The 23463-nt window shown below is 35.9% G+C and overlaps 1 protein-coding gene across 2 annotated transcripts in view; it reads left to right on the forward strand.

The window, feature by feature from the left end:
* The window catches only part of SIPA1L2 (signal induced proliferation associated 1 like 2), a 124259-nt gene that overhangs the window by 32069 nt on the left and 68727 nt on the right, over positions 1–23463 (forward strand). For both annotated transcript variants that reach the window (XM_031058754.1, XM_031058755.1), the window contains exon 3: positions 19921–21627. In XM_031058754.1, the coding sequence (XP_030914614.1) occupies positions 20163–21627 (1465 nt within the window). In that variant the 5' untranslated portion in view covers positions 19921–20162. The remainder of the gene's footprint in view (positions 1–19920; positions 21628–23463) is intronic.

Here is a 23463-nt window from a genome sequence, read left to right on the forward strand (position 1 = left end):
AAATGCTCAGGTCGTTCATTCCTTGGTTAGTGAGCTTAGGTAGCAGGGCAATAGACATCACAATATTTTTCAGGCTCAGTTAATTAAGAGGGGAGAAGATTTAATGAGGTTTTAGAAGCATTTTTCAGGGTCAAAATTGATTGTCTAAGAAATCTATGAGAGCTTTGAATTTTGTGAAACTGGCTGTGCTGTAATGTTTTTTACCCTGTCTATGCAAGGCCTAAGCTTTTGTTTTCAGTAAATTTTAGTCTTAAAATATTGATAATATGATACAGATGACCTCTTGTTATATTTGATCTTCTCTTGGGTAGCCTGTCACATCCACTCCTATCTAAAAAAATGCAGACAGCTTAAAATAATCTCTTGCAGGCTGACCTGGTCTGGTTATTAACCAGCACACTCTGAGCCCTGTCTGTTTGCAAAGTTGAGGGGGGAGGAGGGGGCAAGAGGCGAGGAAGCATCTAGTTTCAAAAATAGAAACCCTACAAGTCCTCTTAATTATCTTTTATGGTCCTCTAAAAAGCTATTCATTTGCTGTGAATATCATTCAAATACTTCATAGCTCTTAGCTGTTAGGCTTTTTTTTTCCTTTTGCAATTTTTTTCTTTTATTTTGCCATCTCATTTCAGCCATTTAGCCTGGTAACCTGATTTGCTGCCTTGTCAAATTCTTCCCTGTGAATGGAGTGTGTACTTTGTCTTGCATGGCAGCCTGTGAGGAGAGGGAAGGAGGAATACAAACTTTTCCCAGGTCCTCCACTTCATCTAGTGTCTACTTGTATACAGTTTCTCTGTTTTGTCTTGCTGCAAATAAGAGAAAGTGAAGTGGATGGAAAAAAATAATACTTTAAAAACAAATAAAAAGAAAAACATTACTCCTGAAATTTTTTAAGTTTTTTTGGTCATAATTAAGACCAGTGACATTAACTGCTTTGGACAGCTTCAGGAAGGGCAGGGCTACATGCCATCAAATGCTGAAGATCAAAGTCCACTGCAGCAAAATTTTCTCAAAAATAGAAACTAAATTTGTAAACATTTTTTGAAGGGGTTATTTCCAAGGGGGATGGGAACACATATTTCCATTTCATGTACTGTTTGTTAAGCATATATACTAACGGCTTAGAAGAAAAGAGAAGTTGAGACATTTCTGTATGTGACATCCTTCCTTTTGTCATTTGTCTCTTGGAGATTACAGAAAAGTGATCTTTGTTATTGTTAATGATGATAACAGTTAATTATGTTTGGGTGAATGACAGATTAGATAGACTATTTCTACTTTGCCTTTCTTTATTTTTCAGTTGGCTCCAAATCACCATTCACAGATATTTACTTAACTTCTCTTACTTAGGAATTGATGCTATTGCTGTATCACATTTAGGAACCAGATACAAAGAACGTGACTTTGATTTTTGGCTCTATTTTCATCTTTCCTTAAAGTAGGATTTTAAACTTTTTTTTTAAGAACAGAATGTTTAGAAATTTCTTCTTGTGCATTTTTGGAATTTAGAATACACCTGTAAATAGATTTCTTTGGGGGTTTTTTGCCTGTTTTGTTCTCTTTGGCAAACCTTTTTAGAACTTTGAAGGTTGGAGCGGGCTGCAGGTTTAATTCAAAACTATTGTCTAAGGAGAGATAAACTGAGGGCATAGTCCAGCCCTTTTGCTTTACATATGCTAATTATTAGATAACATTTGGCAGTTGGTAGCTTTGTCTGAGCAGGAGGAAGAGTGTGGATTATATGGCAGCTGAACTTGTTTCAGCTAACTTTGTCTCCAGGGCAGCCAGAATTTAAAGTACTTTTAGTAATGTAAACTTAGGTTCTCTCCTACTTTGCATTTCATATAGTTTGACTTAGAAACACTGTTCCTAAACTAGAAATAAGCAATTGAAATACTTTGTTTTTCTCAAATGGGTTAGTGTTTGTAACCATGATAGATTTCAAGTTTATGTAATATGGTATTACTGGATGAAGTAGGAAGGAAATTTGCTCTATCGCAGGATTATTAACCACTAGAAGGAGTTGTTGGGATTGACATTTTGTAGCTAGAGAGTTAAAATAAAGGGATTTTTTTAAAGTGATTTTTTTGGGTGTGTTAGCAGAGTGTCTCTTTAAAGAAGTAGCTCTGAAAAGATAAAAATTGACAAACTGCGTACTGAAATTATGTTGTAGTTGACAAGTGTATTTAATTAGGATTGCTTTTGCCTTGAACCTCCATGTTTGTATTTCTGTTGCCCTTGTATTTTTTTGTTATTAAGTTCACACAGGAAACTAAAATAGAGCTCTCCATTGTTTTAGGTGTGCGTGTTGTGTGCATAACTTCTAGAACTGTGTACTAAAGCGATTATTTCATTGTTGGAAGCTTTGGCTTTCCTGGTCTCTCATCTCTTTTCTTTGTGAATATCAAGGTGAAGTGGATGATGTAGTATTAATGCTTTACTCCTCTGATTGATTTGAAATTATTTTGGCATTTTTTCTTTTCCATCTTTTACTGTAGTGCTGAGTGAAAAAATCTTAACTAAACTAGGTTGGGTTATTTATTTATTTGTTTAGCTTTCTTTTGCAAGAAAAAACAGTTTCTCATACTAACTCCTCAGTGCTGGCGATAAGATCAATGGATGGGTGATGAGGGGGACAAAAGATTTTCCCCGCTTTCTTCCAGCTCTGTGCCTCAAATGCTAACATACAGATTAGGTTTTCTAACTAACAGATTTAGTTTTTTAAATTACTCTTACTGACTTCTAAATGTCGCCTTGGACTAGAATATACTTCCTGTTTCTTTTCAACCCTTGATAACCATGCTCATTTACATGCAGACAGCAACCCCCATTTCTTAGATTCATTTGTTACCACCTTTGACATGGTGTATTTCCTTGAAGTGTTTAGCTCATAAACTGCCCAGCTATGTTGGGTCTACTGCTCAGTGAAGATTTTCCTAAAATCCTTTTTCACTCATCTCCTCTAGGTAGCAGATGCAGAGCTAAGCCCAGTGTACACAGATGTTTCTCTATTTATTTTTAAATTACAGAATGTTGTCAAATTACCTTGTTTCATAGCACTGAAAAGACAAAGGCTCTGGGAAAAGGCTTTAGTGGTATCTCATACCGTCTTTGAAGGCTGTCTGTATGATGGATTCAGGATGAGTTGTTGGGTTTTTTAAGCACATTTAGTTTGCATCACCTTATAAAAAATGTCTACTAAAGCAGGACAGAAGAGTCTGTATGTGTTCTGTGGATGAGTCTTTGTAGTATATCATTCATACTTGCTTTATTCTGTAACATGGTACTTTCTTTATTCAATTGTTATGAAATCTGCTTATTAATTGAATCAGAAGACATCTGATTTTGATACTGATTCATGTTTAAAAAAAAAATCTTTTGGTTGATCACATATGTAGTCCGTCAAGTAGTATTCATTCCTTCTCTGGAAGCAAACATTTCCAGTAAAGTGCCTCCTACATGTCCATTGCCCAGACTCAGGATCTGTTCTCTTGTCTATAGTTTTTAGATGTTGCTTATAGCTACAGCTGTGAAGATTTTGGTTTTCCTATTATGTGAACAATTTAGTTTCTAAGTGTTTCTGTATTTGATAAGGGTGGAGGAGGCAAACTTTCCTCTGGATGCCTTCCCACTTCATAGTGGCCAGTTGCTTGGTAGTTTCACTGGCACATTGATGGCTGAAGTTTCATTTTGTAAATCCACTATGATTTAATTCCCTTTCTGGTATTACATAGAGACGTGAAAGCTTATTTCTTACTGGAATTGAAATGATACTGCAACAAAACAGGAATGCTTAGCTTAAGATATTGCTTGGAAGGCAAGCTGTGTATTGAACAGACTGTACTCTTTTCTAATTAATAGTATAACCTTTTTTCTAAAAACAAAAATCAAACAGCCCTCCCCCCAAAAAAGCAAACCAACTAACCCACAAACAAAAAGACCCAACACAAACCCCTACCCTAACAGTATCAAACAAATCAGACTCAAATTTATATCCTCCTCTGAGTATTTCAGGGTAGAAGGATGTTTGCTGTGTTATACTGTATAGCGCTATTAGATAATTCTTTCTGTATTTGTAGTTTGGTTTTACAATTTCCACAAAGCTGCTTTTCTCCAGTGGACTTAGATTTTTTATGTTAATGTGTACTCTTTCCCCAGTTACTTCACACTGTCACTGGGGTTCTGTAGAGTTCAATGGAAATAATGCTTGTCTTGTTTAGCTTAAGCACAATATGCTACTATAGTAGTTTCACCCAACTTTTTTTTATGTGCAAAGCAGTTTGCATCATGCATTGAATCCTGTCTCATTCAAAAGTAGAGACATTGTGTGTATAGGAACAATTAATTGTATATCAGCAAATTGAATTCAGTTTTTGTGTGTTTGTTTAATAAAGTGCTCTTTTCTAACTCAGTTACAAATGTTGCTGATATCTGCTTGAAAAACTATGTTTGTTAAAATCTATTTTAAATTAAGAGGTTTGGCAAATGCTCCTTAGACTTACAACTTGTTTGAGAACTGAATGTGAAAAGAACTCTTACTGTGAGGTTCTTCCTCCAGCCTTTGTTGCTAGTAGGGGAAAACATAGTGACAAAGGATGAGGAAAAAGCTGAGGTACTCAATGCCTTCTTTGCCTCAGTCTTTAATACCAAGACCAGTTGTGACAGGGTGAATCTTGAAGACATAAATGGGGAACAAAATGAAGCCCCAGTAATCCAAGGGAAAATGAGTTTTGTACGAAGATGTGGCAAAATAATCTGGCATTTTCATTTTAGCTTCAAGGTGAGCTCTGGCATTCATTAAATACTTTGAAGAACAGGTATTTGTTATCCTGGATACAAGAGGTTTTGGGTTTTTTTCCTTCATACATGTTCCCTTTGTTTGAGTTATTTGATGGCTTTGATATGTATCTTTGAAGTTTTTAAGTAGCAACCTGTGTTTAAACTCAAATATTAATTTTACACTTTCAAGGAGCTTTAAGGAGTTTTTGAGGGTATTTAATAATCAGGTTTTTTTAAAGCAAAGGCTGTATATTTCTGTTATATTTTATCTAAAAATAATAGCTGAAAAATGAAAAATATTTAAAATATTTTTCAAAATATTTTAAAAATATTTAAAATATAAAAAAAATTTTTAGTTTTAAAAAGTATGATATAGGACCACAAAGGCCATTGTATATTCTGCTTTCCTTTTTATGGTTTTGTCTTAATTTATCTGTACTAAAAATACATAATTTTTGATCTTTAGGACCTCTTTTTTTACTTATTTTTTGTAATTGACAGTGTTGATGACAGAGTATTCTCTGAAGGGTTTTGTTCATTGGAATCTTCTCTAAACTATTGTTTGAACTAGATAATTTGCTGACTTTAAGAACATATTGAAGTACATATTTGTTTTGCCTTGGTTTTGACAAGAGGTGGAGGAATAGATTATCACCTAAGAGTAACACATGGTATTAACTGTTGAATGTAGGTACAGACCCTTGTTATTCAGAGGAAAAGAAGCATTTAAATAGTCATACAGCATAGTGAACACTTAAAAAGAAATCCCATCGCTTTCGTAGTCTCCTGGGAAGGATAAAGGAAACTGAGGTAACTGATACAAGTAATGTTGTGCAGCATCTCAGCTGACTCATGTGGATACAAAAAGATGTGTCCTGGGAGAAAATAAAGGATTTAAGAAACTTTAGAAAGACCTAAGGAGAAGAATAAATATTGAAATAAAGGAAGCGACAGTAGAGGAGTAATAGTGATATCAAAGAGGACAAACCATTCAGAGAGACAATGAATAGAAAAATGGCAGAATTAAATAGAACCCAAAGTGAGTATTCTAGATAAAGCTACAGCAAAGACGTGCTTTTAGATTCAGATGAACTTAAATGCCATGTTGCAAAGCTGGACTTTTGTCAGACTAATAAACCATGGAAAGGACAAGGAAAAGGATATTTATAAAAGAGGAAGAAATGGGCTTGGATTAGGACAGTGATATAGGATGTTTCTTTTCCTTTCATGATGGTTTAGGAGTCTGAACTTGCCAGGACCAAGCAGATTACTCCTTGATAAGAGACTGTTTTGGACAAGGGTTTGGGTTTGGGATGGTTTTAGCAGTCAGTGAGCAGAAACCAATTGTTTTGGGTGGAAAACAGAAAGAAGACAGAGTGAGAGCTTTTGACTGGTGATCAGCAAAGCTGCTGGCTTCTGAGTGCCTAAAATTAAATAAATGGTTGATGACTAATATTACCATCCTAACTTTGCCTAGCATCATAGTTTACCTTATTGGCCTGTTTTCATTCTGCCTAGCTGTGCCTGAGTAAGGGTTATCTGTGAACACTCCCATTCCAGACCAAAGGGTATCATGAGCCTAACATATATTCACTTGTCTGGTTTGTGCTCCTTGAATGGAGGATGACAGACATATGGATTGAAGTGGAAGATATTGCATGAATTGGGTATGATTTGGTGAATGCATGGTGCCAAGTATATGGAAATAGAGAAAAGAGGAAGTGAAGAAGCACACTGGAATGTATATGGATGGGAACCACATCATGAGAGGCAAAGAATTGCTGGCCTTATGCGCCAAACATGGCATGCGGATGTACACTATCCTTGAATGGAAAGAAAGCTATACCCATGCTATTTGTTTTTGAAATATAAATATGCATTAAAGAAAACTTCCTAGTGAAATAGGGACAGCCCCTGGTTAATAGTGCTGTGTACTCGAAATAGCCATTCATGAAACGTTAGCATTGTGTTTTTTAGCTCAAGACTTGGCTTTTTTTTTTTTTTTAATCTTCATTTAAATTTATTGAGTTTAGAAAAACTAGCTGGGCAGATTCTGGAATAATATTTAAAATCAGTCACATTACGAATTGCCCTAGGTAAGGATATTTTTCATAAAGGTTCATACATAATGTTGACATGAATAGCTGAGACCCTTTGTAAGCAATTCATAATTTGTTGACAAATATTCAGTCAGTTATAAAGGTTATTTAGGTTATAAAGAAAATAATATTTATTTGATAATGATCTGTATTTTGGGGAAAAAGAATCTATGGATTTTACTGGTAAATAGTTGAGTGTGTATGGGGAAGGAGAGAGAATGCCATTCAGGTAGTTTATATGTCAAATGTGTAGTTTCTTTTGTAATCTAATATGAGCTTTCTAACAGTTAGAAACATGGCAAATGTGATTGTTCCTTTCTAAATTTGGATTTTGAAATAGATCTGTAGTTTCTATAATGCAATTATGCTTCGAAATGAGGGAGATATGCACTGACAGCAAGTAAAAACACAGCTCCAGAAATGTGTGGTCTGTATAAATGATATACAGTTTGTTGGCTGACCCAAAACTTTGTGCTAAATCAAAGCCAATAATGAAATTCAGAGGCAGATTTTTTACAATGCCTACACTGCATTACTATGCCTGTGTGTGAACACTTTGGATCAGTTAATTATACCCTCCTATTTGAACGTTTTCATTTACATAAGGAGCAGAACTTGATAAATCAAATATAAAATTCAGTGTCTGATTTATTGGATGGGGTGTTATGTAACCAGAATTTTAAAAGCAAAAGTTAAAACAAAATTGGCCCTATAAAAGCAAACCATTCCAGATGAATATGAATTTAAAACTAACATTCCCCATGCTTTCCAAAAGTGGACCACAGTTATGTTTTTCATGGTTCCAAATAGTGCTATTTCTTAGTGTGCTTGGAGATCTGTTTAAAGATAAATTATTGATTATTGAACTTGTCAGTAAGCCACCTTAAAGCAAGTCTTAATTTTCAAACATTTTTGCCTTTTAGCTCTTTATCATAAAGCAGTAAAATTAGAACATGTCAGCATGCTTATGGTGGCTTGTAGCTAAGAATCAAGAAAGGTTTGTAGACATTTTCTGTAATGTATCTCTAACATAAAGGAATGCAGCTCTGAATCTGCATTCCTTAACCCAGTCAGGATGATGACTTTGTCTGGAAAATAAATATATACAACACAGTGTCTTCTTTCCAATCTAGAAAAAATGAGATCTTGACTCTCTGACTCAGAATATTTGAAAGATGTGTTTCCACACTGTATTTACGAAGACAGTTTTTTTTCCTGTTTAAAATGAAAATATATAGCATACTTTCTCAGCAGGACAACTCCAGAAAGTTCTCAGACATGTGCTTTAACTTAGTAAACTGAATCAAATCTGTAGAGCAATGATAATGCAATGTTATTGTTTGGAGTGGGTTTGGTTATTTTTGTGTTTTGTTGTTTGTTGTTTGTTCTTTTTTTTTAATTTGAGGGGGAAGCAGGAGTCCATAAAGTTGATATAAAGCTTTAACGAAATAATTATAGTCCTCTTCAGTCTCATTGAGAGCAAGATTTTTAGCTTAACAGCAATTTGTTGCTAGATGGGTATCAAATGATCACTGAACAGATGGCAGTGACATTTTATTGCTATCAGGTTGTGCCAAATTTGAGTGGACTGATGAAAAATGAAGAACAATATTCTGCTAACAACCCCTTCACTCCAGCTACTGTTCTTCTGTTTATATCTGGAATTATGTAAAAAGATTCTATTCATCAGAAAAAGAGCTGTTGCTGTACAAAGCTGTGGGACCAAGTGGCCTAGAGGGTGGCTGTCTCAGAGAGGCACTTGTTTGCCCATGCTGAATTGTTCAGTGCCAGGCGGTCCAGGTCCAATTGCTTGTGCTTGGAAATGTCATGAGGACACAAGTTACCAAGTTATTTGGTAACTGCCAAAATATTTAGTGTATATTGTTAATATTATTAAGTCTGCTTTCCAAATTTGCAGTGTAAAATTAAGAACAAAATTGTTTGTATGTAGTAAGACTGTATGAATCAAGTGCATTATGGCCACCATAGATTTCTATATGGAACTCCTGCTCTTTTGCTTCTGAGAGGAAGGATAGAAAAAAGTGAAACTTCTATTCTCAAAATATAAGTTTTAAAAAACTATCTTGATGCGCAGTGATGTGAAGGGACAGTTTAGAGCTCTACAGTGATGCAGAAGTACCAGAGAAGTTATGTGGTGACATTTGAAACTGCAGATCCTCAGTCAGCTTGAAGCTACAGTTCCAAAAACTGGCCAGTAATATTATCAGTTTGTACTACCTCACAATTCCTGCCAGTTGATAAGGAATCAGGGTCAAACTAAACTGGTTTTAATAAAAAACAATGTCTCATGTTCATGTTTCCTTTTTTTAAAAACTTATTTTGTTTTAATCAACCACTTCCTTCATTAAGACTAAAAATAATTCAGAACCGTGGTATCAGAGCCACTCTACTGCCAAATGACATGACAGGAAACCTACTTCCTGTTTTACTTTCTTGAAAACATAAGAGAAATCTTAGTTTTGTTTCTCTTTTTTCCTTAGAATGTGCTTTTGTACTTCTTAGTGAACAGTAAGGCCTCTTAGCTAGAACATTAGAATGTTTTGAGTTGTCACAGGAAGTTTTTCTCTGCTGTCATAGACAGTGGGTTTGGGTGTTTTTCATTGCTGAGAACTTTTGCAATGAGACAGTTATTCGAATTCTCCTTTGCTTTAGATGTGAAGTGGACTCAAGCACTTCTTTTCCTCTAGAAATGAATTAACTTGAACTTCTAAAACTGTATTTATCCACTTTCTGATTCCCTCTTAGCCCAGATGTTGCAATGTGTTGGAAAGACCGGTGTTAGCTTGGTGTGACCCTTTCTAATAGACAGACTCCAATAGAAATTGAAGTCCTTTGGTAGAAAAACTCAAGTATCATCATAAGTGTTACTACAGGAAAACTCAAGAAGAACATGGATATATCTTTAATATTGGGAGTGAAATATGAGGACATATATAACCAAAATGTGTGTTTAGCCAAGTTTCTCAAATCTTATTTTAATCATTGCAGTTTTCACTCAAATTTCTATGTACAACAGGAAATTGGATAAAATAGTATAAGTAGCAAAATTTTATAATTTTCTAGGCACTGAGTATAAGTATCATATCCATATATTCCTTGATACCAAAAGTTTTATACATTGATGGATGTTTGAAAGGTTATCTGTAATATATATGTTTTTTACATTTGGTTTAAATGCAAATATCTGGTTATTTTGAGCCAGCAAGGTATGCTGTGAGTAAGTATATGAAAACCTGCTGGGCGACATACATATTTTCATGAACATGAGGAGAATGACAGTTTGATCTTTTATCACTTATCATTTAGTGCTTTCATTTTATACCTCTAAAACCCTTTTGGAATTCCGGCTCCCGTTGGGTAAATGAAGTCTTAGTGATGGTAGTGTGTCAAAGCAGAAGATTTTTGGAATGGAATAGTGAGTTTTCAAACTGTTGTGTAGCCATGACTAAAATCCATGCAGGGTCTTTGACTGTCTCATTCATCGACCGATTGTACTGAGTGTGTCTTTGCTTTAGGGAGGCTCTTCCTTTCTCCTTCAAAAAATTAGATTCCTTTAAAAGCTGTACCCATTGGAGTGAATATTTCTGGTAGAAGTAATATTAATGTTGTAAGTGGTTTGCTGTTTGGAGGAGTTTGGTGATCTCTGGAGCTAAGTCCAGTGTTTGGGTCTGTAAGGTCATACCATGGGATCCAAGTGAGTGCTTAGGTCTGACATCACCAGGGTGAGCGTGGCAGGCTTGATCAGTGCTCCTGCCTGAACAGCATTTTTACTGTGAAGCGCAGTTATAATGGAAATATGTAAAAGAACTTTCTTGTTCTGGCTAAAAATAGCTTTGTACATTTCAAAAGCTTTCTTGAGTAGTGTCAGCATCTGAAACCTCTTTCGTGGAATAGGCAGCCTCAGCTGTTTAATAGATGCATTGTTTTATCTTTTCACTGAGTGCATGAAAAAGCTTTATTTTGGGCCTCGCTGTACTAGACTTATGAAAAGTGGAACTGCCTCAAATTTTTGTGACATACTGACTCTGAAAAGCCAAAGCTTGCAATCTTGTTCTGTCTTTCTGAACAATATCTCCTTTTGCAGTACTAGACTCCTTGTTCAATTTCAGTGCTGCTTCTGAACCTGCTTCCAAATTTCTACCTCAGAATGTGAAACAGCAGTCAAAATGTTAGGACATCTCTACTTTCCTATCAACTTCTAATTAAAACCCATTTCTTCAGATAGCTAAAGAGGTGCCAACTCCAGAATTCCTATTTTTTTCAGAATAATCAAAAGCAATTGTATACACAATGTGGGAACAGCCTGACATATATATCCCAAAAGCTGTAGAAAAAAACTGTAGAAAATACAGTACTAGCGCATTGTCAGAAATTTATTTGAGCATATTTTTCAGTTAGAAATCTGTCTCCATTCACGAAGCCTTAAACTTTGAAGATTGATAACTCAGATAATGATGTTATTCAACTACTCCTAATTTTTCAATCCCATCATTCCATCTGTAGCAATTTGTTAAAAATTCTTACAGTGTGACTTTTTTTATGAAATGGACATTTCTGAATGTTAAGTGGGTTGCTTCTTGTGGGTTTTTTATCTAGTTTTCTCTATGCCTGCTCTTAGGCAGAGTGCTTTTCAATTCGAATTTCAATTCTCTGCACTGAGCTAGAATTAGAAGAAATAATTTCTGATGTGACTAATTATGGGAGAAGGTGTACAATATGTTCTTTTCTTTGTTTTAAAATAGTGCAGTACTCTTCTTATTTGCTGAGTTGCTTTTTGTTTCTGCCAGTATTCTATAAGAACTGCATGAAAGACAACATTTGTAGTACTTGCAAATGTTTCTTAACAACTTGAAGGTAAAAAGTTTGTTTTGAAATGGAGCACATGTATGTTTCTTTCTCAACATACAATATGAATATGCTTCTTTCTGTATACTCTTCTGCTAGGGGATTTACAGGTGCTGTATTTCTCTTTTGGTGCTGTTATCCAGGTGCTCATACAATTGGTTGTCCTTTTCTTTGTCTTTGAATAATGTGAACAAGCTGCATGAGTCCTGTCTTTATCTTTCTAAGCTTTGCCTCTGACAGTGACTTGGTCCACTTGTTGTTTGCCACATGGGTTATCATGGTGTTTGGCATCCTGTACAGTGGACGAAGGAATGGTCCCTGCCTTGTGGGTTATACAATTGAAATGAGAATGCATACATTCATGAAGGAATGGCCAATTCAACAATCTTCTCACAGTTTGACTTTTGATAATTTCTGAGCCTGTAGACAATTCTGTTTCCACTGAAATTTCAGATGTTGTCCAGCTTGTTTGAGAAGATCACTTTTTTTGTTGCTTTTTGAGTGGAACTTGCTACAATGCAGTGTTTCTGTAATATAACTGAAAATGAGTCATCCTTACCCTTTCAGAATAATTCATACTTTGTCTAATGTGAACTCCCTTACTGAATTGGATCTATGGCAGAGGAAAAGAACACATAATGCAAACAGATTTTTGCTTCCTTCTTTCTAAAATATTGAACTACACTGAATGTATAAAGTATTATGCAAAATTTATTTGTATTTATCTGCTGACTGCTATTTTTTGTGTGAATCTTGTTTATGACACATCTGTATCATGTGTTGAACACTCTTCATTTTCAAAGATGAAACTAGAATTAAAATTCTGCTTTACTAGTATTTTAAGGGTGAATCTATTTATGAGGCAATTGCAATTATTGTGAAATGTTGGAGGAACAGGCATAAGTATCTCTAAATTCTTTAAAGTAGGGCAGTGTCTTAGTATGTCAGACTGGATGATTCTATGTAAATTACATTCTGGATGTCTTTTTAGTCTCTCTATAGAAACCAGATTATTTAATACACAATAAGTTTGGTACTTTTTTGTTATTCCTGCCCTTTGACATCTAGGTTCTTGAATGGAAAGAATGAAAGGAAACTAAGAGAGTTTAGAATATGTGAGATTTTAAAAAATTTTCACTGATACCAGAATTTGACTGATAGGCCAAATAACTTCTATTTGCAGTTATTAAAGACTTTCAAAAAATAGTATCAGTTAATAATAATAATAATCTATGAGGAGTTTGGTGCATGTCCCCTCCCCTGGAATAATAGGTGGTCAATTACATATATATAAAATATTTATGTATCTATTTTCAACCTTTTCCTGGAACAATTCTTCAGTCTAAGACTTCCTGTTAAAAAGTTTCCTTTTTACTTCATTAATTACTTTAAGTTGTAGGCTTTACTGTATTTTAAGTTTCATAATTTCAGTTAAAAATAACTGAACTGAATTTCAAGAATGCGAATGAAATATTCTTAGTGTGTTTTTCAGTGGCAGTTTTGCTATTGTTTAAACTCTGCTACTTTACATGGTTCAACCTGACTAAGATACAGCTTCACTTCCAGTTTTGTAGTTGAACTCTGCATAAGAGCTGTAAGAATAGGAGGATATCCAGTTGATTCTGGAAATCAAATTAGCCTTAATGCATCTCTGTCAAATCTTGCATTAATGGAACAACAGAACATTGGTATTAATAGTCTAAGAAAATGCATTGCTGAAACAGTCACAAATTTATCTAAATACAGTTTTCAGTAATAGAAGGTGATTTCTAACAAGGTTTAGAATAAATGACAGTAAGGCTATGGTCAGTAACAGTTTTGTATAAAACACTAATGTTCACTGAGAGATAACCTGCGTTGCTTGATGAAAAAATTAAGCAGTGTTTTTTAACTAAACAAAGCATGAATTGAGATAAAATATGTAGGACCACATATGCAGGAAAAGTAATAGAAGATAAGCTAAAGGGAAGCTGCTGGAACTTTGTCATAGATATTCTTTGGTATAATGAGTTACACTGAAGAAAGTGCATCTTTTGTAATGGCCTTTTTTGGTTTTTTTCACTGAATGGATGCAGTATATTTAAAAATAACCAAACTGATGCATAGTATTGAGTTTTGTATTTAGCAGTTGGAAGGTGAGATTTATTAAAATATTTTCTCTGGAAATGCCAAGATGACAGCTGGGGGATCTTGACCATAGGATGAACAAGTCTAGCATTTCAAAGGGTCTATTTGCTACTACCTCTTACACAATTATCTCTATAGATGGCCATCAGATTTTTCTAAGCCTGTTGGTGAAGGAGAAAGTTATGGCTGGAGAGGTCTCTCCCATAAAAGTAAAATATCTTTCATTGAACAGCATCAAACAGATGTGGAATTCATAGTTTTGTTGCATCTCTTTCTCAGTATTTATGTTCATCTGCCATTTTCTTTGTTGGAGGAGGGAACTATGTTTGAAGAACAGAGTATGTTTTTTTATTTTTATTTCTTTTTTACCCAAAATCTTGTACCAGTCCAAAATTAGTGCAATTCCACTGTTTTGCTAAGAAAAGTCAGGGTCTTACACCAGCACTGAGAATCGTGTAGGCTGTTGTCACTCTTAGCTATAGCTCCCTCCCTCTCTCCCACTCCCTGTGATTGTTTGTGGATACATTTTTGTAACTATGTTATTTCAACAAGGGGGTTTTTTCCATTTTCTACTCTGAAATTTCACTCACAGAGACTATAAATGTAAAGAAATACAGCATAGCTAAGGAAGTGTGCAACAAGTATTCACTATAGAGCAGCTCATCTGTATTTCCATTTGCCAGATGAGGGTCTTCCCATCGTTCTTCTGCCTCTTTTCCATGTCTGCATATTAATCAAGTATCTGAAATATGCATAGCTAAAGCAACCATTTATACTGTAGTAGTTATAGCTTTAGTTGTAAATTTGATGTACAATAATTTGAACCTTTTTTTTCCATGAGCTTTCCTCATAATTTGATCATTGTATTATTTCCAATCCATTTTCCACAGCTGCAATCTGAATAAGTGACTCAATTATAGTTTAGCGTTATTCTTTAATATTCACTGAGCCCTATGGAAAACTTTGAAAGAAATATTCTATTTAAAGACAATTATGCTTAAATATCATCGTTTTCTAAAGACATTTGCATGAAAAAAGGCAAAAACATGAAGAACTAATTTTTCATTTTTCTTTTTCATACTACTATCTGCAGTAATGTCTCCTGTGTGACATCATAATCAACTGTCATGTGCTATGATATCACAGTTTAGTGTGATCAGAGTTCTCTGAATTGAACACACAAATAACATTGCTTGGAAACCAGACATGGCTGTCACTTTGCTTCTGAAAATTGGATAGTTCTTTTAGGAACTATTAAGAATATTAAGGAAATCATTAAGAAATGGATGCTGTTAACAGATATATTAAAATAAGTAAATCTAAGAATACTTGCTAACATAGTCTGTTAAAAAAAAAACCAAGTTGGAACTTGAATTTAAAAAGTTTCTTCTACTATTTTGTAATTTTTCAGTGGTGATCTTAGTTTTGTGACACATCTTTGTGACAGATCTTGTGACACATTTGTTCAGTGAGTTATGTCTTCTAGAAGTTGTGAGAATACAGGCAGCTTAGGAACCATGTTCATTTGTCCCTTAAACTCTTCTTTTTCATTGCACTTGAAAGCATGTGCAGAATTTTCTTGCAAACTTCAGATTCCCATGAAGTGGCAATTGTGTAGCTGCTGCTCTGCTGTACTGGCCAAATACATAACTCTACTGCACCACTCTGTGTTTCTTTGAAGACTGGAAACTAACTGGAGGGAGACAGAAAATGCTGTGTAGAACCAATTGAATGCAAATTAAATGTCAGGTCTTCAGCTTTTGGCATATTATTACTGCCTGTACTCCAGTTTTAACAAATTGCACTTCCCATTTTTTTTTAAGATTAGTAGAGCTTGAAAGTCATGGTGTATAGAATTGTCATCTCGATAAATAGTAGAGATTGATGCTTTCATCCAAATTATGCATTCTTTTTTAGGATGATAGCATTACATAATAATAGGGGCAGATTTCCAAAGTCTTGATCAACCAAATGATCACAGAAAGACTTCTTAAATAATTCATTTCCATCTATCAAGGCTGACATGAGGCAGCGTTACCAAACAACCTCTTTTTGACAGGATAGTCCAATAGCACAGTTCTCATTCATTGCTCCGCTACTGGCACAGGAACATTTGTGGGCACATATCCAGGTCCCCAGGAAACTTGGAATCGTTCCATGTTAAAGAACTGTAACTGTAGCTAACAAACCAGCTGCTGTATTGAGCTCAGAAGGAAGTCTTTGTAGCTGTGTGGAAGGAACTTAAGTTATTTGCATAACATCCAGCAGTCTTAGTGGGAAGGGTTGGCAGGAGCACAACAGCAGGGTAGGCATCCAGCTTTTCTTTTTTGACCTTATCTGTCACTGATTCCATTCTTCAATGCTAGGGTGAGATGAAAAGAGGGAAGTGAAGAACTTGACCAAAAGAGCTGTACAAGTCTGAAGAGTCCTCATGATCACACTGACATCGTTCTTTGTGGAAGTTAATAGTTTAATAAGTTCAGCAACAACAAAAAACAGGTTTACAATAAATAGTGTCAACATCAGTGCAATATTTGTGAGTTGGTAAATTCTTACTGTGGAGAGAGAAAATCCTTAACAACAGATAACATAAGACTATAGTGCCATCCATCAGCATAAGTCAGCTGTCAGCCAGACCATGCTACTGTGATGAGTTAGAGGAATTTACAGAAAGGGTCAGTCATGTTAAAAAACAGGCAGACTTTTTTTTCAATTAGGCCAATTTCAGATTAAGAAAAAAAAATTAACAATATGTCTTAAATATATTGCATCACTTATTCAAACATTATTATTTCCAATAAAATACCAATCTGCATTTCCAAACAGGCATTTCTTTAGTCTTCTGTCATACCAGTTTGCACTGTAAAGAAAATGAATTCTCTATTAAAGTACTGTCTTTTGCAATGTACCTCTGTTAAAATACTCAGACCATACTTCATCAAGTATTTAAGCTACGACCAGCACCAGAGAAAAAACAAAACAAGTCTTGCTTCCCTGTGGCCTTCAGGCTCTGCTGCCTTTCAAAAATGCAGATGTTTATGAGGCCAATCAGTAAATCACATTGTGGATTTGGATTGAAAATAAGTGGGCTGGTAGTGTCCATCTGTTGCTCTTTCCTTCTGCCTCCCACCACCTTGTCTCCAGTTTCAATTCAACCTTCATTATGCTCCTGGTCCAATTCACTACTTTTGCAAATGCTTATGATTGATAGAAAAATGCTACACTGCAAATGCTTATGATAGAGAAAAGGCTAACGCAAGAGAAGAAAAGAATGGAATTTTTACAAGACAGCCTTTTCTTACCTTATATGTGTTTTTTCCTATTATTCAGAGATTTTTTTAAAATTTTAAAATGCATAAACGAATGACTTCTATTAATGGTTTTTATGTAGAAAAGGGCAGGGAGGCTACAAGATGTAATTCACCATAATTTCAAATAAAATTGTATTAACCTTTAATAAGAAGTTAAATATCTTTCCCAGTATGTGAAATTAAACTTACTGTGTGTTCTCACTCTTCTATCTATATTCTGGCAGAAACAGAAAAGATGATTCTGGAATAGTTTAGTTTTCCTTCAGAGTTTTTATTTAGCGAAGGTTTCTTCCACTTCTGTGATGGTATAAAAAACAGTCTAAGAAATGATTAAAAAGCTGTCAGCTGTTCATGTTAATTTGCAAGGAACTTTCTTCTATTTTAACTTTGCAGTATTACTTGTGCTCCAAAAACATTGAGCATATTGACATATCTGAGAGCAATCCTGCAAAGAAATCTTTGGGGTTATTGGTGAAGGAAAAGCTGGACATGACCCAGCAGTGTGTGCTTGCATCTCAGAAAGCCAAAGACATCCTGGGCTGCATCCAAAGCAGCGTGGGCAGCAGGGCCAGGGGAGGGGATCCTGTCCCTCTGCTCTGCTTTGGTGAGAGCCCACCTGGAACCCTGCATCCAGCTCTGGGGTGCCCGGCACAGGAAGGACATGGACTGTAGGAGTGAGTCCAGAGGAGGCCATGAAGATGATCAGGGGAGTGGAACATCTCATGCGAGGAAAGGACATGGACTGTAGGAGTGAGTCCAGAGGAGGCCATGAAGATGATCAGGGGAGTGGAACATCTCATGCGAGGGAGTTGGGGTTGTTCAGCCTGGAGAAGAGATGGCTCCCAGGAAGCCTAATTCTGGCCTTCCAATACCTAAAAGGGCCTACAGAGAGCTGAAAAGGGACTTCTACAGGGCATGTAGTGGCTGGATGAGGATTAACTGTCTTAAACTGAAAGAGATCAGATATTAGGAAGAAATTCTTCATTATGAGAGTGATGAGCCTCTGCAACAGGTTGTCCAGGATAGGATCTCCCATCCCTGGAAGTGTTCAAAGCCAGGTTGGATGGGGCTCTGAGCAACCTGGTCTAGTGAAAAGTGTCTCTGTATGTGCCAGGGGAGTTGGAACTAGATGATCTTTAAGTTCCCTTGCAACCCAAATCATTCTGTGATCCTTTGACCACTATTTTTCTTTTTGTATAGTATTTTCATAAGTCAGTGTTTAAAAATCCTACTTACCACTTTTCAAGTGCTACTTCTCTGAATATGTCAGTTGTCTAAGTAATCTTTTGGACTTTTGTAAGGAACCTATTTAATTGTCTTTATTGGCTAGCAAGGAATTTCTATGGAGTGAAAGTAAGCTGCAGAGATACATTGTTATTGAAATTGTCAGCAATTTCCACTACTGGTCGCATAGAAATCGTAGCCATTATGAGAGTGCTGAAGTCTAGCTTGTGTTTTTTACCTCATTACTGCAGAAGTCTTCTAAAGTTTGCTATATTGAACACAATTTCAGTTGATTTCTGACAAGCAGAAAAAAACCAAGGTTTAGTTTAGATTATCCCCTTTCCCTCATCTCATCCTTTCTCCCCATCCTCCAAGAAGTTTTTATCATGTTAAATATAGGAGAAAAAACCACTCATCTTCTGAACTCCTCTTGCTACCTCATCTCATAATTGAAATCAAGGGAGAATTCATATTCCAAGCTAATTTAACCTGACTTCTTTTTAGTCTCTGGTAAATGCATATTGTCCTTACTTGCAGCATCTTAAAAGGTTGTTATGTTGGCATTTTTGTTCAAGGAATAAAATCTGAAGAATTAGACAGCATTCTGTCTTATCTCTTCCTTTAATCTGCTTTTGTGCAATGGATTAATGGATGGACTGTGCCTGCATATGAGTCTTCACAGCATGAGTCATGGACTATTGAAGAGTATTTTTATATCCTAACAGTTCCAATTTTGTAATCAAATTGAGGCTTATCCATAGAGCTACTATCTTTTCTTATTTGCAGAAGAAAACAGGCATGTTCTTTATCACAATAACTGAGTTAACAGTCTGGGTTTCCAACCAGAGGAATATAATATAACAGAAACAACTGTAACTGTTTTACACAGCTAAATAATGGTTTGCACTCCAAAGAAAGGAATGTAAGTAAACCTCCCTTTGGGAAGAGAGAAGGGTAGGGAAACGAAATACATTAATTCACTGAATTAATCATAGTGGAACAATTACTTATCTTTAAGTGTTCTTTTAAATGGGGCAAAACACATCTCTCTTTATAAGGCCCTATCTGCTCCATGTATTTTACTTACATTTTCTACCAGTCTTGCCTCATCACTCCTGTGTGCATTAATCATTTTCAAGAAAGTTTGGAAAAGAGTGTTTTAGATGTTATGTAAACAAACCCCAGTGATCAGATGGAGAGTAGGCATCTGAGTTGCTGTCAGCATTGCAGGGAATGCAGAGAGAATTGTCTGTGACTATTCTGCTTGTGCATGTACTGGAGAGCCCATGAGAGATGCAGGTTCAAGCTGCTCACAACCTGTGGAATCACATGAAAAACTGGAATTATTACATTTGCCAGGTTTTAAGGAGTCCAAGGATAGAAAATAATACAAAGCAAGTCACTTTAGGTCCATCCAGTTTCATGGGGTGTTATGTGTATACAAGAAACAGTGAAAACTTACTGTTATTGAGTATAAACATTTTAACACTTTTTTTTTTTCTTTTCCTTATGAACAGATTTAAGAAATTTTTCTGGACTAATACTGAACTGAATGCATCTGAACTGAAGAAAATGTTTTCAGATTGCTCTCCTGATAGAAATTGTGCAAAAATGGTACACTGAGGTCCCTGCCTGCACCTGTGGGAAGACTGTAACAGTATTTTTATATCACAGTTTATTGGCCCATAAAAGACGATGTAATAACAAATGTAACAGTAAATTTATACAATAGTAGTGGTTCCCCTCCCACTGACTGGACATGAGTGATCAAAGGTCTTTGCAAGAAGATAAGCACAAGGTTAGCAGAACTTCCTCCAAGTTCAGGGAGTCTTCAAGAAGCATGCAATCTGACGATTATTTTGCTAGGAAACTTAAAGCCTTGAACGGTAGCATGGGTCCTCCTGTTTCTTCAAATGCCTCTAGCAAAGCTGAAAATAATCAAACAAATGGTACACCAGCCGTGCCTAAAATGGGTGTTCGAGCAAGGGTATCTGAATGGCCTCCCAAAAAGGATTGCTCTAAGGAGCTGAGTAAAGCTGCTTGGGAAAACAGACCTCCAGCCAGTTATGAAGGTGTTGGCTCAGTACTTCCAAATGGACAAAACGACCAAAGTGATGAACAGCAAGAAGAGCTAGAACTGGAATTTACAGAGGGAAAATATTCAATTGGAGATCTTTTTGTTCATTCGCCTCAAAGGGGTCTTCATCCCATAAGGCAAAGAAGCAACAGTGATGTGACAATAAGTGATATTGATGCTGAAGATGTGTTAGACCAAAATGCTGTTAACCCAAATACTGGAGCAGCTCTTCACAGAGAATATGGCAGTACTTCTTCAATTGATAGACAAGGTTTGTCTGGAGAAAATTTTTTTGCAATGCTGAGAGGATACAGAGTGGAAAATTTTGAACATAAAACCCTTGCTCCTTTTGGATTTTCTGAGTTTTTCCACTGTGATCCTACGGTTTCTCCGAGTCTACATGCTGCTGCACAGATTTCCAGGGGAGAATTTGTCAGAATTTCTGGGTTAGATTATATGGATAGTGCCCTACTTATTGGTCGAGACAGGGAGAAATCTTTTAAGAGGAGACTTAAATCAGAAGCAGTAGAAACATCTTTGTTTAGAAAATTGCGAACAGTTAAAAGTGAGCATGAAACTTTTAAGTTTTCATCAGACCTGGATGATAGACTTGACAGAAATGTTCGTTCTTGGAACTGTCAGAAATGTTTTGCACATTATGATGTTCAGAGTGTTTTGTTTAACATAAATGAAGCAATGGCTACCAGAGTAAATGTAGGAAAAAGAAAAAATATCACCACTGGAGCCTCAGCTGCGTCACAAACTCAGATGCCAGCCGGCCAGACTGGAAACTGTGAATCTCCTTTGGGAAGCAAAGAGGACCTCAACTCAAAAGAGAATTTAGATGCTGACGAGGGCGATGGGAAAAGCAATGATTTAGTATTGAGTTGCCCTTACTTCAGAAATGAAACTGGTGGGGAAGGAGATAGACGGATTGCACTTTCTAGGGCAAATTCAGCATCTTTTTCTTCAGGTGAAAGTTGTTCTTTTGAGTCCTCTCTGAGTTCCCATTGCACAAATGCTGGTGTTTCAGTACTGGAAGTACCAAGGGAAAACCAGTCCATTCACAGAGAGAAAGTGAAGCGTTACATCATAGAACACATTGATCTTGGAGCATATTATTACCGCAAGTTCTTCTATGGAAAAGGTAAATTTTTCTAATGCAACTGTTCTGATGTATCCATGCATCAGATTTAAATTGTTTAGTAAAGATTATAATTTGTTTTCCTTCTTCTTTATAGAGAGACTTAGGTATTCCAGAGAATCCTGAAACTCTTTATTGAAATTAAGCCTGTTATTTTTGCTCTCTCAGGGCAAAGCATGTGGGTTATGTATGGTGATGCAGTAACTGTGTGAGCTCATTAAATGATTTAATGAACAGTCATATAAAATATCATTTCAGTTAACTTCTCCAACCCAAACTTTCTTGATAAGCAGAAGGAAAAGATGTCATTTATATCCAGTAAATGCACTGGAAATACTGATACTCAGAGTGGGAATAATTACTTCCTAAAACGTGACTCCAAAAGAGAAGGTTTTATTATTAAGGCTTCTGACTCTCTTCTAGATTCAACTGTCTTCAAGTGTGTCTTGAGGCCTTTCATATTGTGTGCACATGTACATGCTTCTTGAATAGAGAGCTTCTGATGTTATTTAGTTTTTCAGCTTAAAGAAGGATGTCTTATGCCTTTTTCCTAGCCCTATAACCTTTTCTTTTAGGATGTGTTCAGTCTGCAAACTGTCAGGATACTCTTGTCAGCATAGTAATTATCTTGGCTTTAACCATTATTCAGATAAACTGTTTCCAGTTTGTGATCAACTTTGATAGTCTGCCTTTAGTACAGGCTTGTGCAATGTGGATGAAATGCCTGGTTTTGTGGGAGAACTCCAAAATACCTGTCTCTGTCCTTTCTGTATTATGAGTTACAGCTAGATCTTCTTGCTTTTACTAAAAGAAAAGGTCTGCTTCTTTGTTTAAAAAACTGTTACAGCTCAATTCTTGTTCTTGAAATCATACTTCCTCTGCTTTCTGACTATTTTTGAACATCAGGAAATAAGCACGGTGCTGTTACTCCTTCCTCCTGTAACCCTTTAAAAGGCACTCAAAAGAGGATCCAGTACAGTGCTGGTCACAATACAATAGAAACTGAGAATATATTAGCTGGAAAAAAACTGCTTAAAAGGCAAGGAAGAGAAGAATCTGGATCTGTGATGGAAGAGGAAAAAAGCCGAACCACAACTAAACAAGGAATGGGCAGTAAATTCACAGGTTCAAAATGGATTCCAAGCTAGACAGTTTGTAAATGATACAAAAAGTGTTGAGGGGAGTCAGAGTGCAAGACAATGAAGTGAAACTTTTGACAAAAGGGTGGCCCATTTTTTGAGGGGCAGAGAGAAGAAAAGATTGGCATTCACAAAAATGAAAGGAAGACTGTCAGTAGACATAGGTGGTGGCAGGATGGGCAGGGGGAAGGGGGAGACAAGAATTAAGCTAGATCAAAGAGGACTTGTTTGTGAAATGCTTTTATCTTGGATGAGTTACAAGTGCTGAAGTGCGGAACACTTCTGTGGAGAAAAATCTTGTCAGAGAAATTAGAAAATGCAGATGCATACTCAAAGCCACTTTAAATACTATATTATGAACAAACTTAATGACCTTTCTGGAAAATTAATGTGAATGTAATTAGTTTTTATTAGCTTCTGTTCTGAAATAGTATCAGAGTTTCTCAGAGTTTTGTCCCACATAGTATAACACTCGGAAACTTAGATTGTTACTAATTGTTCTCTAGGCAGAGTTCTTCAAAAGTAAACATGGTATGATTCATTAAATATCCAGCAATGAATTGTTACCTTCTCACCTTTACAATGATATGAAAACCATGGCCTGTTCTGCATTATCTTTTTATAGAGCAGTAACAGAGGCTAAATGAGAGAAATCTGTATTGAATGGCTTTTACAATGCAACAAGTCAAGGTGAACAAGC

The sequence above is a fragment of the Geospiza fortis genome, unplaced genomic scaffold (genome assembly GCF_000277835.1).
Source record: "Geospiza fortis unplaced genomic scaffold, GeoFor_1.0 scaffold381, whole genome shotgun sequence".
Classification (NCBI taxonomy): Eukaryota; Metazoa; Chordata; class Aves; order Passeriformes; family Thraupidae; genus Geospiza; species Geospiza fortis.